At 38.0% G+C, this 18,553-nt stretch overlaps 1 protein-coding gene across 1 annotated transcript; it reads right to left on the reverse strand.

Annotated features, from left to right (window-relative positions):
* Positions 1-177: 177 nt before the first annotated feature.
* Positions 178-15,255, reverse strand: LOC149813972 (vacuolar protein sorting-associated protein 2 homolog 3-like). Its single transcript, XM_089991746.1, has 11 exons — positions 15,108-15,255; positions 14,776-14,820; positions 14,274-14,308; positions 14,138-14,188; positions 13,770-13,874; positions 13,598-13,669; positions 13,309-13,380; positions 1,892-1,972; positions 1,779-1,814; positions 1,634-1,689; positions 178-408 (listed from the first exon to the last, which is right to left on the reverse strand). The coding sequence occupies exons 1-11, from the start codon at positions 15,139-15,141 to the stop codon at positions 357-359; spliced, it is 639 nt and encodes a 212-aa protein (XP_089847872.1). The 5' UTR covers positions 15,142-15,255; the 3' UTR covers positions 178-356.
* Positions 15,256-18,553: the final 3,298 nt, after the last annotated feature.

The raw sequence follows: 18,553 nt of genomic DNA on the forward strand, positions 1-18,553 counted from the left end.
GGCGATAACGTGACTTCTCAAAAGTTGAATGATGCCAAAACAAAACCTTTGTCCATTACCCATCTCAACTGGCAGGTTTTGATAGGCATATTCCGGTCTATGGGGCCCTTATTGCATCATTGTATCGTCACTACCAGTTCATTCTTCCATGTGATGTATCGGGAGAGAGAGAGAGAGAGAGCAAAGTAGTATTAACATATAAACTCACAGTTTATCAGTGTTTCACAAATGTTTCTCGATGCTTAAACATGCAACATTACTGAATATACTGAAGGTCAGCTGTTCCTGAGGGCTCACATAGTTGACCAGTGTCGCGCAAATGTTTGCCTTGCTTCGATATGTAACACTACTGAAGGTCAGCTGTTCCTGAGGGCTGACAATCTCTTCTCCAGATCATCCACGTCCGAACTACAATGTAGAAGATATATTACTTGAGCAACAGACAAAATAGCACTACCAACATCAAATTACTCATTTGACTCTAACTTCTGCCTAGAAGAGGTGATGCAAATGACTGATACCAAGGGTATGTTTGGTTGCATTCAAATGTGATTTGGAATCCATTCAAATGAGAGAATAAATCTAGCTTGCACGGCTAACCAAACATTTGATTTGGAGGTCTCGTGCAAATGAGAGAACGAATCTCATTAGCTCAACTAACCAAACATGTGATTTGGAATCTCATGCAAACGAGAAATGGAATGTGATTTGAAATCACATTTGAAGTGAATCTCATGTGATTCCAAATCACATGGTTGAGTATGTGATATGAAATCATGACTTCAAATCACATTTGATCCCATCTCATGTGATCACTCTTTGTTAACTGTTGAATATCATATCTTGCATATGTTATGTATATGTTAGGGGTGGCAAAATCTGACACGACCCACCAACCCGACCCGCCAACCCGCTTCTTAGCCGGGTTCGGGTTTGGCTTAAATGGGTTCGTGTCGTAAATGGGTCAACCTGCCTAACCCGTTTATTAAACGGGTTGGGTTCGTGTTAGGGGTATGCCAACCCGCCAACCCAGCTGACCTGTTTAATAAACGGGTTAGGCGGGCAGGTCAACCCGTTTACCCGAACCCGACCTGCCAACCCGTTTACCCGACCCTGATCCGCCCGCCAACCCGTTTACTCGAACCCGACCCCGACCCGCCCGCCAACCCGTTTATTAAACGGGTTAACCGTGTCGTGTCGGGTTACCCGTTTAATAAATGGGCCAGGTTCGTGTTTGCCACAGCCGACCCATTTAATAAACGGGTCGGGTTCGTGTTGAGGTATGCTGACCCGCCAACCCGACCAGATTGCCACCCCTAGTATATGTTATGGGGACAAATTTCATCAAAATGATTTTCCCTATATCATGCGGCTGTACCCTATCCTCACCAACCATCAGATGAATACTTTGCAAATTTTGAAGTTCAAAGTTTCGACGTGTTTGGGTATGCCTCTGCCTACAACGGCTGAACCCTGACCATGTTAGTAACTGTTAGCAGTGACTAGACATGGTTGCTTAAAGCTCTCCAGGGATTGTCACACATCAAAATCTGAAGTGAAACATAATCTCCCCGGCCAGAACTGTATATGAAATAGAAATAGCTCTTTATTATGTCTAACTAAGAAGGCTTACCTGCTAGCACTTTGAAATGTCTTTGCTGCAAGTTTTCCTTTTGGGGCTGAAGACAACTGTTTGGAAGCAAAAATCGCAATCAACCATCAGCACCTGGAAACTGTACATGTAATAAAGAAAATGACATATAATTTAAGGAACACACCTGTGAAACAATATCGATTCCGATTTCATCAAGCACCTACAAAAAAATTATACAAAAAAGTCAGAGAACAAATAATTGTGTTAGCTACACCTGACTGCTGCCCAGAAGTAAACCTGGTTAGTCAACTCTTCGGATTCCTCCTCAGCCTCATCATCGTCTAGGGCATCATCGATGGAGTCTGACATCATCTCGCTCTGCATCTCAGAAGAACACACAAGCTATAAGCAACCAGTTACAAGACAAAAATCATGTAGCAACTAGATGCAGTTATCTAAATCAACCATGACTGTATCACATACATGCACACGCAATACCTGATGCTATGCACAGACTAATTATATAAGTAAAAGAAAGTTTTCACCGTCTAGGGATTTCTTTCTATTCTTTATTTGTATTTTATACCGTGCATATATAATTTTTTGTATTGTCATTGTTTCATCCTTTTCTACGAGTTTAGGAAAGAATGGATGACCGTTGTCTGCTACCACCTGTAGAGTTATCAAATTTTCCAAACCAAAATCTCCTTCACCTTTATTCAATTCCAGAGATATTCCTGCTTTGCTACAACTGGCAGCCTCGAAGGCCGTTTGGGAAGGAGATGTGAGCTCGTAAGAGCATGATATATCAACAAGGATGAATCTAAATCATTTGATAAAGTACACATCAGATAATCGCTAAAATATGGATACTGTTGAGAAAAAATTAGACCAAATATACAGAACTAAAGTTCTAAAATCAATAAAATAACCACTACAAAGAATCAGAGGTCTATCTCAACTCGTAGGATATTGTTGAGCAAGTAATATGATTAAATTGGACAAATTAAAAGGAAGAACAGTTGGTCACTAAGCCTGATGGCCCACTGCCCAGACTTAGCTAGCAGAGTATGGAGCAAATCTGTAAGCAACGCGCAAGAGTGCTTGCTGGCACTGGTAGAAAGGTCTTTTCTATCTACAATCCCCAGGGCAAAGAAAAATAATAATCTCACTGTAAACACCACAAAAAACATTTCACAAAACCAATAAGGCTCTCTTTGGGAGCCTTGACTCAGAGGGATGTTATGGTTTCCGCCAGCACTCTCATGCTCTCTGCTGTTTAGGAGCAGCAGTGTTGCCAAAACACTGCATTGAGAATGGAGTTGGCAGCCCCAATACCACATTTCTACAACATTCACAAGAGGATGTTTTTGACAACTCCATCCTCAAAAACATATTTTGGAAACACATGGAAATGGTATTTCCATCTCAACGAGGGATCCCAAACAGAGCATAAGATACTTTCTTAAGAAAGCCAGCAAAGGTTCCTTGTACATGCCCATGCAGACAAGTCTCAATGAGAATATCAGCCACAATGAAGCACATGGAATGGAGTGCTGGATATCAGCCCATTCTTTAATTACAATCCATTCTCAGATTTTCTTTATCACCAAACCTGCAGAACTGAAAGGTGCTCAGTCTTAACTAAGTTACAGTTACTTAACTCACTGCTTCCTATTGCACAGATATGGTGAAGAACCTACTTGCCTTCGAGCATCTAAAATCACCCTCTTTTTGCATGTTTTTACAGTATAAAAATCTAACCCCATTCTACCTACTTAAGCAAGCTGCCAAGTTGCTAATTTCATCATAGATTACTTGAAGAATAATAGAAGTGTGCAACCAGTTTCATTGTGACTGCATAAAACGGCCACATGAACACTGCTTCTTTCTTCACAACGGTCACAAACAATCTGACAAAACCTTCTGCTTAAATTCTCTTTGCTGAAACTTGAAAGCCACATGAAATTTAATGCATGCCTGTAGTTAATTGAAATAACTGAACCCTCATCTTTCACAGGATTCCTAATCCTATGAGAAACCTAACATTAATTCAATATATTTCCCCATAGTTCATTCTGTGACAATGCCAGGTTCCAGCTTCCAAAGATCTGGGACGCAGAAAGCACTTGAAACTTGGAAGCCCAAAACCATAGATAACCTTTCATTTTATTTGCTAGTGACAGGTACTTGTCTTTCAACAATAAAAGCTAAAGTAGCCCACCTTGTTTTTGAAGGATGAAGAATGATTTCAGCACTCACACACCTTGGCCCAGTACAACCATAGACAGATGTCACATTAGCTTTGCAGATAGAAATTAGACCAAATTAATAATGGATACGTATAGGATACATAAACTGCATAGATGGTGTGTTTGGATGAACCCATATATCCAAATAGTTGGGATAAGCTGGGATTGCACTATTCTTCCACTATATGTTTCCAACTCAGTATCCATATATATGGTGCATCACAAGGTAGATTAGTTTTCCTTGGTGAAAATCATTATTTCATTTAAAATAGACAAAGCAACTGGATTGTATCAAAACATGCTTAGACATGTGATTGTTAAAGCATGAAGCAGAAGTGCATGATGATGGATTTAAATTTTCAGAAGAATTGAAAGTGAGAAGCAGAAATAAAGGAATGAGAGGGAATCATTTTAAAGGAAGCAACATGAGGAATCAATTTGAAAGGAAGCAATGCAAGCAATTATTTGAAAATAAGCAACATGGAGAATCATTTGTGAAGTAAAACAAGATTTGTGTGAAGTGATGGAAAAGCAGAATTTTAAGAAGTGGATATTGTAATCCATAAGTGGTATTAAGACATATGTAGATCACCTGATTTAAAAGAACATGAAAGTACACATCTAACATTAAAAAAAAATGGGTATCCTATATTTGAGACTAACATGATGCATGACAGTAAGCATATTGTATGCCCCAATGTAATAAATGTAATAAAATGGTGGTCCTTCACAAATGCACGAAGAACTCACAAAAAGGTGTCTATTGGAGACACTACAAGCATGACCCTTGAAAGGGTATAAATGAAAGAACACTTAAAAAATAAATAATATTTTACTCATACACAAAATGCTTAAGAAGCATTGATGTTTACAAAGGAGGGGATCACCCCTATTTATACAAGAAGGAAGAGAGCTTGGAAGAGCTCTTCCAATAGAGTCGTTGGACCTAGTCCAACGGCTCTATTTCTAGCCATTGGACTAGGTCCAACGACTAGTGGTTTAGTCAAGATCTAAATAGATCTTGTCTATGTAGTTCAAATTGAACTACAAAAAGAAAAAGAAGAAAAAGAATAAAAGAAAAGAAAAAGAAAAGAAAATAAATATATATTATATTATCATTTTATTATTATATATAAATATATATATTACATGTTTACATTTTAACAATAAAAAAAAAATATTTTTTTATAATACATATTCTATACTGTCTAGTAACACATTTAAGTAAACATTATAAGATATGATGATTCTTTTTATCAAATAAAAATCTAATAAATCTATGCAACATCTAATTGAGAAATTCCAACTCCTATGCCAAAGAATCATTATTTACAGTAATAGGAGTTGTAATTCCTAACTGTTCCTATTCATTTGGAAGTGTGTTGCTTCTTACTTCTAAATTTTTTTACAGGAAGTGGGCTTCCTACTCTGCCTAGGTGCTTCCTATAACACTAGCTTAGACAACTGAAAGATCTATATTAGTATGGGAAGCACATGATAGTCAACCTCAGTGTTGGAAAAAATCTTAAGTTACACAGAACAACTCCTAGACATCTGGACATGTTTTTAATTCATAGGACAAAACCATCAAAACTTGAGTAACAAGGACACCACTATTTGATGAGTGAATACTGAATACCCTAGATCAGTAATCCACATATTTATAAAACCTTATTATAGTCTTCAAGGATATAACCCAAATAGTTTCTCACAAAAGACCTATTAAAACTGCCTCCAATGTTCCAATTGTTTAAGCAGCATTTCTTTGTTGTTTCACTTTTATGTTATTGAAAAGCAACTTAAATTAAAAACTGATAATATGACTCTCAACTACTCGTGTCTGGAACAAAAGGCAATTGCATTGATATTGACTAACCTTTTCTGTATCAAAAGAATAAGCAAAAGTAGCTAACTGACAGGTGTCTGAAAAAAGATTTGATATGACTATGCAACCTTATAGCTGTACAAATTAAATCCTTATTTGAACATCCATGAACAATAAATTTAAAAAATTAACAAAAGTTGGTCAATTATATCTTTATTATGATCAATGTTGTTAAAAATGTGCCTCAAGGCGCAAAAGGCACGCCTCGCCTTGGGGCTCTAGCCTAAGGTGTAATTGCCCTGAGGCATACGCCTCATACGTTATGAGGCATGCGCCTCAGGGCGAGGCGCACCTCATATATATTGGGTCAAATGGGGGTACCTCATATATATCGGGTCAAATGGGGGTCAAAGCCCCCATTTGACCCAATTTTGGGGGTAAATAGCCCTGCGCTTTCGTCTCTCGGTCTCCCTATCCCTCCTCTATCATCTCTCTCTTTTGCAGTCTCTCTGCCGAGAAGAAGAAGAAGAGGAGGAGGCTGACAGGTACACTCACTCTCTTGCTCATCTTTCTCTCTCTCTTCTCTCTCTCTCTCTCATCTTTCTCTCTCTCTCTCTCTCTCTCTCTCTCTCTCTCTCTCTCTCTCTCTTTGTTTGTCTCTCTCTCTCTCGTCCCATTCTTCTTCTTCTTTTTGAAAGGCAAGCTAGACTGCTAGAGTTAGTCAGACCCCTACCAGTTATACAATTATACCATTGGGTTTTGAACTTGCAATGCCCCAACATAAGGTGATGTGCACTAGCTGCTCCTACCAGACAAGCGGAGCCCCTATTGGTTAGAGATGGATCTTTCCTTATAAACTATTTTTGGCCGCTTTCTAAACATATTCATGATTGCCTTTGATTTTAGCCTCCCTTACTTTAATGCTTTCTTTGTTAGCAATACATTCTAAAAGTTTACTACACTATACCAAATTGCAATTTTTGTGGGTTCATTTGAAGTTTGATTTTTTTTTCATTGACAATCAAAACCTTGTCAAATTATACAGATAGCCATCCTATATTTTTGGATTTAAGTATGGTATCATAACATTATCTTTTAATTAATCATAAGCTTAATCGTATCATAAATATGGCCATTTTGTATGTCACTTTTTCATTCTTCAATTCAAAAGGCATCACTATATAACAATAGGTGCCCTAAGTAAGAAGTCATAATTATGGTTCTCAGCTATTGCATTTTTGTTTATATTTGAATTTATTTGGTTTTATTTGAATATCAAAATAATGCTATTTTTTGTTGTTTAATGTACAATCAATATCGGCAACAGGGAGTCATTCTTTGATGCGACTGCATTAAGATCCCAATTTTTTTCTGTTAAAACTCATTGTAATATATGTTGAATATGAATTTGAATTCATTGGATTATATAAAGCATTGACTTAATTTTTTTTAAGGGTGCCATGTGACTCTTTGAGTTTGTATATATTCCTGTGTTAATATATATTTTCTTATATGCATTTTTGCAGTTGAACAATAGGAAAAGATGTAGGATGAGATCATGGAGCTAAAGTTCTAAATCCCAGTAAAGATCTCAAACTCACAGGACATGTAATTTGCAATTATTGTTATAAAGAGACTACATGAGGCATTAACAGGTTGAAACATCACTTAGCTGACACGAAACATGGTGCAAGCTTGTGCGAAGATGTTCCACCTGATGTGAAAAGGTTTTTTCAAAATCATCTAAGGGATCAGAAGTAAAGAAAACAAAAGGAGAAACAAAACAAGTTAGAAATTGAGATGAGTGCTTATTTTGGATCATCAAAAGGTAATAATGTGAACAAAGAAGCCAATGGATCATGAAGTGTTGCAAAAACAAGTACAGTTGGTCCCATGAACCTCTATGTGAATAAAGAAGCACAACAAACCACAATAAACAATGCATTCAAAAAGGATGAGAGAAAAAACATATGTTGTGTCATTGGTAGATTTTTTTATTTCAATGTCCTATCATTTAATCTTTGTAACAGTCCATATTTTAGTCAAATGGTAGAAGTTATTGCAAATTATGGGTGAGAGTCCAAACCACCTTCTTACTATGAGATCAGAAGATGGATTTTGAAGGATGAGGTAGATTGTACTCAACTTCAACCTGAAGTTATGAGTAGTTTTTATGCTTTTGTTGAAAAATTGATTTTTGATGCAAATATTCAATTGAAAATTACAACACAAATCGATGCATTTAAAAAGGCAACGGGGTTGTTTGGTAGAAAGGCAATCGTTACAACAAGGAAATTAAAAAGTCCTGGTAAGTTTGCAATTATGTTGTTATTTATTAATATTTTGTTTATGTTTTATTTTTTTTTGTTAATTATGACATTCTTAATGTTTTTATTATTTTTTATTGTTTTATTTGAATGCAGTTGATTGGTGGAGTTAATTTGGGCACAAAAATCCTGAATTGATGAATTTTGTAATTCGATTTCTAAGTTTGACGTGTAGTGCATCAGACTGTGAGAGAAATTGAAGTACCTTCACATTGGTTTGTGATTTTGTATTTTGTTTTTGAAATACATTTGTATAAGTTTAATTATTTTATAATTGATTATCAAAGATTTGAAATTATAGGTGCATACAAAACAAAGGAATAGACTTGAACAAGAGAAGATAAATGCATTGGTTTTTGTCATATACAGTATGAAATTAATGGAGAGAAATATGAGGAGGAGGGCTACCAAAGACCCTATATGTCTAAATCATACACACTCAGACGATGAGTGGATTGTGGAGAAGGAAGATCAAGTATTGCCTAGCGATCCCAATTAGTTGAAGGATTCATGGTTGGACCCGAACTTCAATATAAACACCATTGAGAATGTGCCTATTGAAAAAGTCACTTCACATCATGATTCACAAAGTGGTTCTAGGCAAGACCGGTCTTTAAGAGATCTAGGTAAAACTATATTTTTTTTACCTTGCTATGAATATAAATATATTTTTTTAATTAGATACAATACATATTTAATATATGATCTTTTACTGAATGAAAAAGAAAAGCAAAAAAAGTGACTAAGGATGTGGAAAAAGAAAGTGCATATAATGAAGGGTCATAGTGATGCAGAGCAGACTCGGGTCCGGTCCCTACAGAATGACCCAAGAGGTGGACTGGATTTGCACAAATGGAATCGATGATCGGATCCAAGTGGTGGATCGGATCGGATCCAAGTAGTGGATCTGATCCAGTTCACTGAACTGAGGCACGGAGATGTCCTGTTCGTACCTACCTCGGGCGAGCACGAAGGGCACGAGTCAGACGCCCCAGATCCAGTAGCAATCAGCATTTGGATCGGGTCCAAGGACTGGAGCAGAGAACCAGATCCAGCCCGGCATTATTGATACTCTGTCTAGGGTTTCGTGGAGGACAGATTGGAATTAACGCAGCCTCTCTTTTCTTTTTGTTGGTTCCTGTAGTTTTTCTTTCTTTTCAGCAGCCTTTATCATTCCCTTTCTTTATTTTATTTGTAGCCTTTCTTCTGACAGCTTTCCCTTTGTAGCAGCCTTTTCCCTTCTTTGTTTTCCGTTTCCTAGTTTAAATACTTTAGGTTGTTTTGCATTGTCTTTGGTGGTATTATCACTTTGTGTTGTTTTCTTCTACCAGTCTGAATACTTATTTACTGTTTTGTCAGTCGTACGTGAGTATTGATTTATTTCAGCCCAGTGTTGTTGCTTTCCAGATCTACGACTTCTTGTCTTCTACTAGTGGGTCGTTTTCTTGTAATCGTTACCAGATTCTTAAATAAAACTATTGATATGTGGACCGAGCCTTCTGTTACTTCACACTGTCACTGCAATATTGATATCCCATGATTGCAACATGGGAGGAGCCTCCAACGTCAGTCCAGCAACCCAGGAATGTCGATCCTTTCACTACACTAACAATCTTCAACGTCTACACCCTGTGTGAAGGTTGTGGTTCGGGTTCCCTCGCTGCACCAAAGTGTTGACCTGATTTCCGTGTCTTCCACATCTGCCATTGAGTTGTTGTGGTTGTACACTTGAGCACAGGAAAAGCAGCCCCCTCGTTGCCAGCCACTTTCGTTGTGTCACGTGCAATCCGATCTCTTCACTGCAGCACGTCGACGCCCATTAACGTAAAAACTTCGAGGCCCTCTCGCTGCATCAAATAGTATCAGAGCTCAGCCCCTCCTCCTTCGTCAACGACATAACGCAAGGGGCGAGGAACGATCCTACGAACGGAAAGCCGCGAGAGGAGATCATGAAGCGGATGCTCGACATGGTGACGAAGATGCAAGAAGATATGCTACACCTAGAAAATGAGGTAGCTGGTCTGTCGGAGCGTATGGATGGAGTCAAAGATCGGCTTGCTGTCCTAGAATCGATAGTGGAGACGCACCCAACGTCCACGTTGAAAATGAGTGGTGGATTGGGCGTCGATGTGGTTGGCCACCCGAGTGCGGTGACAGTCGACCCATGCCCAGCGAACCTCCAACTGTCGAGCGTGCCATCAAAGTCCATCGAAGCGAGCCTGCACAGGGATGTCCGATGCACGATGCTCCAGCAAGAGGCATATGCAATGTTTGATAACCAGTTTGAGAGTCGCCTTTTGCATCAGAAATTGTTTCAACCATTCAATGACCAGCAGCAACGACAATTGCAAGAGGGTAATGAGCCATTTCATCATGCAAGTAGTCAACAACCACAATTGTCCTTTTTGTTTTCCTTATGCCAAAAGCCTCTGTCTGCATATTCAAGTGATCTTGCGATGGCTGAGGGCCATGTTGACATGTTCGTCATGCAATTTACTACTTCTAGGTTCCAGAATCCTATGCTAAGTGGTTATGGTTGTCTTGTAAACTCACCAGGAATTCTTCAAAATTCGAGACTTGACCCACCTGACCAAACATTTATGAAGGTTTACGAATCTGGTTGTGTTGGGCGATCACTAGACATTACTCAATTTAGCAGCTACCATGAGCTTTTGACTTCGTTTGGGATTGCTTTTGGGAACAAGATCCTGGATGGGTATTCCTCTATGAACGGTGAGCAGAGCCACTATGCAGCCGGGGCAGCTATAGTGAAGTTTTCAGAAGGTGGTCCGGTTTTTTGTAAGCATGCTTGTATTGTTGGTATTCTAGCCAAACCCTTAAGACCGCGTGCTGGAGGGACAGAAATTCAGCCTGTGCCTCCATGGGGTGACATAGCAGATAGCACAAACGGACAATTTCAAAACAAATCTACAAGCTTTGATTTGGAGTCGTCTAGGAATATAGATACATGTTGCCTATCATCAATGTGTCTGATTTATATACATATCGTGGTGACAACAAGTCGTCAGAGCCAACTTCTTCCCAACCAGGGGAGAATGATGCAGAGCAGACTCGGGTCCGGTCCCTATAGAATGACCCAAGAGGTGGACTGGATTTGCACAAATGGAATCGATGATCGGATCCAAGTGGTGGATCGGATCGGATCGGATCCAAGTAGTGGATCTGATCCAGTTCACTGAACCGAGGCACGGAGATGTCCTGTTCGTACCTACCTCGGGCGAGCACGAAGGGCACGAGTCAGACGCCCCAGATCCAGTAGCAATCAGCATTTGGATCAGGTCCAAGGACTGGAGCCAAGAACCAGATCCAGCCCGACATTATTAATACCCTGTCTAGGGTTTCGTGGAGGACAGATTGGAATTAACGCAGCCTCTCTTTTCTTTTTGTTGGTTCCTGTAGTTTTTCTTTCTTTTCAGCAGCCTTTATCATTCCCTTTTTTTATTTCTTTATTTTATTTGTAGCCTTTCTTCTGACAATTTTCCCTTTGTAGCAGTTTTTTCCCTTCTTTGTTTTCCCTAACCTAGTTTAAATACTTTAGGCTGTTTTGCATTGTCGTTGGTGGTATTATCACTTTGTGTTGTTTTCTTCTACCAGTCTAAATACTTATTTACTGTTTTGTCAGTCGTACGTGAGTATTGATTTGTTTCAGCCCAGTGTTGTTGCTTTCCAGATCTACGACTTCTTGTCTTCTACTAGTGGGTCGTTTTCTTGTAATCGTTACCAAATTCTTAAATAAAACTATTGATATGTGAACCGAGCTTTCTGTTACTTCACACTGTCACTGCAATATTGATATCCCATGATCGCAACATGGGAGGAGCCTCCAACGTCAGTCCAGCAACCCGGGAACGCTGATCCTTTCACTACACTAACAATCTTCAACGTCTACACCCTGCGTGAAGGTTGTGGTTCGGGTTCCCTCGCTGCACCAAAGTGTTGACCTGATTTCCGTGTCTTCCACATCTGCCATTGAGTTGTTGTGGTTGTACACTTGAGCACAGGAAGAGCAGCCCCCTCATTGCCAGCCACTTTCGTTGTGTCACGTGCAATCCGATCTCTTCACTGCAGCACGTCGGCGCCCATTAACGTAAAAACTTCGAGGCCCTCTCGCTGCATCACATAGAATGAGGATGAAGGATAACCTGTTTATATGGATTCTTTAGATGATGACATTGAAGACTTGGATATTGATGATGACGAGACACAAGAAGAGCCTAGGCCCTAATTCATATCATAGGACTATGACATTTATATATTTTTTTGAGTCTTTCATTTGCACTTGTGAATGTTAACACTCTCATTTTGAAGAGTTTTGAACAAATATATTAACATTTGGTTGTTAGTGCCAATATGTATTTTCTAATGATGACATGATGTCGTTAATGCCAATATGCATTTAGTTGTTAATGTTAATTTTTTATTGAATGAATACTCATATTTTATTTCTTAGATACTTATGTAGATCAAGTTGTTGCATTAATGTTAGTTTTACATGTTAATCTCATATTTTTCAGTATTTATTTGAGATTTTTTATTTCTTGTTGGTTGTTGCTTCATCAATAAAGCATTTTTTTATTTATTTGTAATTTTAGATATTTTTTTATAGTTTTTTTAAGTTTTCAAAAAAAAATTGAGGCTTACACTTTACGCCTCACCTCAATTTTTGGTGGAACGCCTCCCTTCGCCTCAACGCTTTTCACAACATTGATTATGATTCCATATAAACAATGGAACCAACTTGACTGTCATGAGAGAATTTAAAGTGGAAATTTGGAGCTGATCAGAGCCACCAAAGTAGATATTATCTTGCCATTAAGTATGCCATAGCTACCAAAATAACAGCAGTGATGTGATACTCATTACAGGATGGATATTTGTTCTATTGTAATGAGGAAGGTGAAATTTGTAAAATATTCCTACTACAACTTAAAAGCATTGACGTGGTTTGGTACAGATTATAGAGTGGATGTTTCTACTATTAGCTTTGGAATAGAAAATGAAAGAAAGATACTTGTACTGCAAAAATATTGATTTTGCAGTGGAAAGATGATTCTTGAGACTAGTCAAAAGTAATAAATATAATTTGAGAACGATTAGCTTTGGAGATTCCATCAAGCTCATACAAGTTATATTACAGAAATTATTGTACAGGATCAAGGGAGTGCAACAAGAAATGGAGCATGGCAGATTTAAAAGGCAGATTTCACAAGATTTAAATTCTAATACACCGACGCAGCTGGCAGCTAATATAGCCCATGCAAAACAAAGGGAACCATTGTAGAATCTTACCGTCATATCCATTTGTGCTGACTGCCTCTGGAAATCTTGCATAACCTTCATCTGCTTTGCAGGTGCTAATTGCTGCAAAACAAAACACACGCACAGACAACCATCAAGAGTGGAGAATGATCCAAAAATCAGACAAGAACTTGACTGACATGCCCCAGATCTAATCCACAATAAACAAACATTGCGAACAAAAGAAACCCACTTCGCTAAGCTCTTTATAGGAAGTTAACTTCATTCAGGAAAAAAATAGAAAGTTGACAAGAAATTGGCATTATTAGTAATTGCATACTTTATTCATGGATGTCATTGCTTTGGTTGCACCTTTCATGCCAGCAGCAACTGAAGTGGTGGCATACATTGCCTGCAAGTGGTAAAATCCTATGCGATAAGGAAACAGGTTCCTGTAAAACTTGAAAAAATAACAGAATAATGCAATAAGTGAACAGTTGAGTTGTTTGCACTTGAGTGTGGGTTGCAATCCCTCTCATCTGTGCACGGCTTCCTTGCAAAGCGGCAATTTGTTGTCTCAGCCTTACGAGCTGTCGAGCCAAAACTTTAGTTGCAGCCTACAGATTGCACAAAATACATCCTTCTCAAACAACAAAACCAGACAGAAAACTCCTTATTCAGAATAGATTGTGAAATACAGATAAAATGATGGATGCTAAGCCAGAGAAATCTGTACCGATGCAAAAATATAGTTCCACTTGACAAAAGACTAGAAACGAGCAACCAAATTCCAGACAAACAGAATTATCAAGTTGGTATACATAACGGATGCTAGTTCAAAGTTTAAATAATCGAAACAACATAATTAGAGAAGCCTCGCCTCATTCCCGGTCTTAGCTGTCCGCTTTATCTCTGTAACGAGCTTTTTCTCCTGCCAACATCCAGCACTGAATTAGCTACAAAACAAAACCAAATCTTGAAGAAGATTTTCTCTTTTTTTTTATATCATAACGTACTTCTAATTGTAACCCTGCAATCTCCCTCTCAATACCTGAAACAGAACAAAGAAATCCTAAGAGAAAAAACATAATTTTGTTTTGATAGTCAAGTTTGACGATCAATTACCAGAAACACAGTCCAAATTCCAACAAGAAGAAAAAGAAGAGAAAAGAAAAAATATTGGTGGACAAATCCCACGACCATGTGAGGTTGTAAAACACTTGAAGAACTAAAGAAAACGATCATTCTTCTTTAAATATCACAATTTAAGTACAATCCACGAAAACTATTGACACTGAAAGACAAGATAACTGTTACAATAGTTGTAAATAAGAAAATCAAAATCCATCGAATAACTCTAAATTATGGTAATCAGAGATCAGCAGAAACCCTAATTATTTAATATCCACAGATCGTCAATTCAACTATAATCTTGAAATTTTTAAAAAAATGCAAAAGAATAAAACTAAAATTCTTCGTAATTCATCTGTAATTATAAAATTCTGAAGAAATTCTTACCTCTCGTGGCGACCGCCATCTCTCTCTTGCTAGCACGCAACGCATCTGCAATCGAACATAGAATTCAAACAAAAAATAACGAAAAGTCTAAACTAACTAATCGCGAAAAAGTTAGAAATTCAATAAGATCGAATAAGAGAAAAAGACATAAATCAAGATTGAAATTATAAATGAAAATAATAATAAAAGTAACGGAAAAGAAAATTTGATGGAGAACAGCATCAATCAACAGAATTATAAACCAATCGAACAAAACAATAAAAAGAAGTTGGAGTCTTGAACTTGATCTTATGATGAAACAGAGAGACAAAAATCACGGAAAATTTAAAGACCTTTCGTCGTCGGCTTTTTCCCGAAAATATTCATCGTCGATCCTGAAAGAATCAACTGAACAAAGAAAAATGAGAAAACTTTTGGCTAAATATCAGGAATTCCGATCACCGATTGGAGAAAAAAACTAGGGTTCCTCGATCGAGATCGGAGCTTGAACCGATCGCAACGTATCGGGGTGTATGCCTCGGTTTTGACTTGGTGGACATCGGGGTAGGCTCCGCTGGGTTCGAACCAACCGAATCCCGGCCTAGCTTAAGCCTGACAAAAACCTAGGCCGAGCTTTCAGCAGGCCTAGGTCTGTGTTGAGCCTGTCGGGCCCTTAGGTCATGTTTGATGGCTTGTTCAGGTTTGGACAAAATGAACAAAAAGAACTAAGCAGAACATTGGTTTTGTTCATTATGTAACAATTGTTCTAAGTTCAAGGTTTGTTTGGATTACCTAGATGCATGTCTATTGTTTGATGACGATGTGCAGACAACTTGGATAATCATGGATAATGGGTCAAATTATTTTGTTTTGGATCGTATGACCTAATTTGTACATCATTTTACATGTTTTAACAAGTTCATTATGGTTTTTTGACCGAATATAGATCCAATTACGAAATTATATTTAAAAATTGTGAATGGATTTTTGCCCTAAATATGGATCTCAAATGAGATTTTTGCCTTGAATATGGATTTTTGCTCTAAATATGGATCTCAAATTGGATTTTTGCCTCAAATATGGATCTCGAATTAGATTTTTGCCTTGAATCTAGATCTTGAATGAGATTTTTGCCCCGAATATGGATTTTTACTCTAAATATGGATCTCAATTTGTATTTTTGTCTCGAATATACATCTCAAATTGGATTTTTGCCCCAAATATAGATCTTGAATGAGATTTTTGTCCCAAATATGGATTTTTGCTCTAAATATAAATCTCAAATTGGATTTTGGCCTCGAATATAGAACTTGAATTAGATTTTTTCCCCAAATATGAATCTCAAATTTGATATTTGCCCCGAATATAAATCTCAAATTGGATTTTGCCCTGAATATGGATATCAAATTGGTATTTTGCCCCAAATAGGGTTTTTCAAAAACTATTATACATTGTGCTCATTTATCAAACAAAAAAGGTGAAGAAGATTTTTACAAGAACATTTTTGGATTACCTCAAAGTCTTAAAAATAGTAAAGAAGATTGAAAGAATCTTTCAATTCATAGTATTTGTGGAGGCACCCGCAAGGTTCTTGTTAGTTGTTTTATCCTTTTGTCCCAATGGGTTGACCAAAATTAGCTTAAAACTCTTTTGGGGATATATCCTTTATGCATATGCATTTGTCTTTATATTTTGCAGTTCCACTCATGATTTAAAAATAGAAATAGTGTGTGATCTTTGCCATCATATTCAAGAAGAATTAGACATGTAATTTAGATCAACTTAGCATTGACAATTTAGATCATTTAGTGAAAGAGCAGTATTAATAAAGATGTATTACTTCATGAAAAGGTCCAATTGGAAGCCTGAGACTTGTTCTAATATGGAGTAATTTTACCATCAAACTATTTTATATCCCATTATAAGCATCATTAAGTTGAAAGGTTTCAATCCTTGTCTCAAAAGTTCATTTTCATGAAAAAAAAATAGAAATATTTGAGGTTAAATGCACATGAAAGTAGCATCAATTGAATTATTAACAAAAAAATAAAGCTCAAAGATGTAAAACTTATTACCATGCACTTAGCTGATAGCATGATCAGTTTGCTGATCAAAATACATAACAGAAAGCAACACAGAGATGTAGTTTGTTGCAGCTGTCAACAAATATCACAATGTCAACTTTGAAATCAACAGGATATGATTATCTCCAACCTGACTTGATCAAACATAAACTCTATGCTTCCAAATCATTGTGATGAGCTAGACCGAGCATCTCTGCAATTTCATAAATGAACTGTATTTACCTCTACATAACAAGATCATGAGAAGTCTAGGTTAGTTGCAACCACCATCTACATTAGCACCTCATTTGCTTTTGTCTTTTCTTTTTTTTCATTCAACTACCCATTAATGTTTGCTCTTATAATTCTCCTACTAACTAATGTACAGTCTTTAGTCTTTTATATCCGCTCAAAATACCAATATGGAGGGGTATGTTAAGGAATTTTAACAAATTCTCTTCAGAATCTTCCTGAAGGCACTAAACCAAGGATTCCATAAACATTCTAATGTTCTCAGAATCATGCTCATATTCGACATACCTTTGTGGCTTAAACAGTCGGGAAAATTCAGTTGTCTACCTGCTCTTATGAACCTTTTCTTTGGTCAATTTTTCAAAGATCTTTTCACATTCTAGATACGGATTGATAAAGAAGAATTTGTGCCTGCTAAGTTTCACCCAAAACCTTCAATCCCACCTCAACAACAAGCCCACCTTGTGACCTCAACCATTGAATGACCCTGTATCTGGGAACAATCTGTTTCTCAAGATTCACACCCAGTACTCTGGAACTTCAATCAGGGCACTGATTGGGAATCTGATTTCCACATCTGCTAAATCACAAATGAGAATTCTAGGCTCTCTCCACAACACTTGAATGCATCTCTATGATTCAACCCGTGTCAACCAAGGCAACCTACATTTCAAATTCTTCAACAGATTCACACATCTACCCAATTCCCCCCTGCTTCAATCCAAAAAAATTGTGGGTTGTTGACAGTGTCTTCTTAATCTCAAGAAAACCAAAACCCAATTCCCTAAACTCTGAAACTAGAGGTTTTAACCTGTCCTCCACCCCCAATTCAAGAACCCCTGGGAGATTGTCGATAATGCGATCAATTTCTTCGCTTCTAAATCCAATTTCCTTTAAATAATTGATCCTCGATGCAATCTGTCGTGCACCCAATTTGAACAATTTTGAGAAATCCATCAAAATCCTTGTTATGGCTTCGTCTCCCATGCTGACATCCCTCATAACCCCCACTCTTGGTTCCAATTCCAACCGTCGATGCAAGAAAACCAAACGCCCCTCCACCGACCGCCGCCCAGAGAAAGCTCATCCCTCGACCTGGTTGCCACCCCTTCGCCAGCCACTGCTGAGAGAGAGTGCACCGCCCCTTTGGCCGCTACACAGGAGAGAGAGAATGTCGAGCATCCGAGAGATGGTTCGGCATGCCCGCTACACAGAAGAAACCCTTCTGGAGGAGCGACTTCCTCTGAAGACGCCCTTGCAGGAGGAGCAGGTGGTGCCTGAGACCGAAGAGCTCATGGGCGCGCCCGTCGAGAAATTTTTGTTCTCCTCGTCCCTGTTACTTTTGTAACAAGGGGGAGGGTGGAATGAAAAAACCACGTATATATGGACATGGTGGAGGCGCAGAACGCCGTCCACCGCGTCCAACATTTGTTAGAAAAGGTTGTTCTCAGCGAGATTTTCGTCCAAATCACGCTGGGAACGAC

Source organism: Nuphar pumila, chromosome 16 (genome assembly GCF_984573655.1).
Source record: "Nuphar pumila chromosome 16, dmNupPumi1.hap1.1, whole genome shotgun sequence".
Classification (NCBI taxonomy): Eukaryota; Viridiplantae; Streptophyta; class Magnoliopsida; order Nymphaeales; family Nymphaeaceae; genus Nuphar; species Nuphar pumila.

Bases quoted from the DNA above. Each gene is read 5' to 3' on its own strand.
- LOC149813972 (XM_089991746.1), bottom strand. From the start codon at position 15,141: ATGAATATTTTCGGGAAAAAGCCGACGACGAAAG. The intron at 13,875-14,137 runs GCGAGGCTTCTC...TGCAATCTGTAG, and splicing joins CAGCTAAGACCGGGAATGAG to GCTGCAACTAAAGTTTTGGC. The intron at 1,690-1,778 runs GTGTGTTCCTTA...GCTTCCAAACAG, and splicing joins GAATCGATATTGTTTCACAG to TTGTCTTCAGCCCCAAAAGG.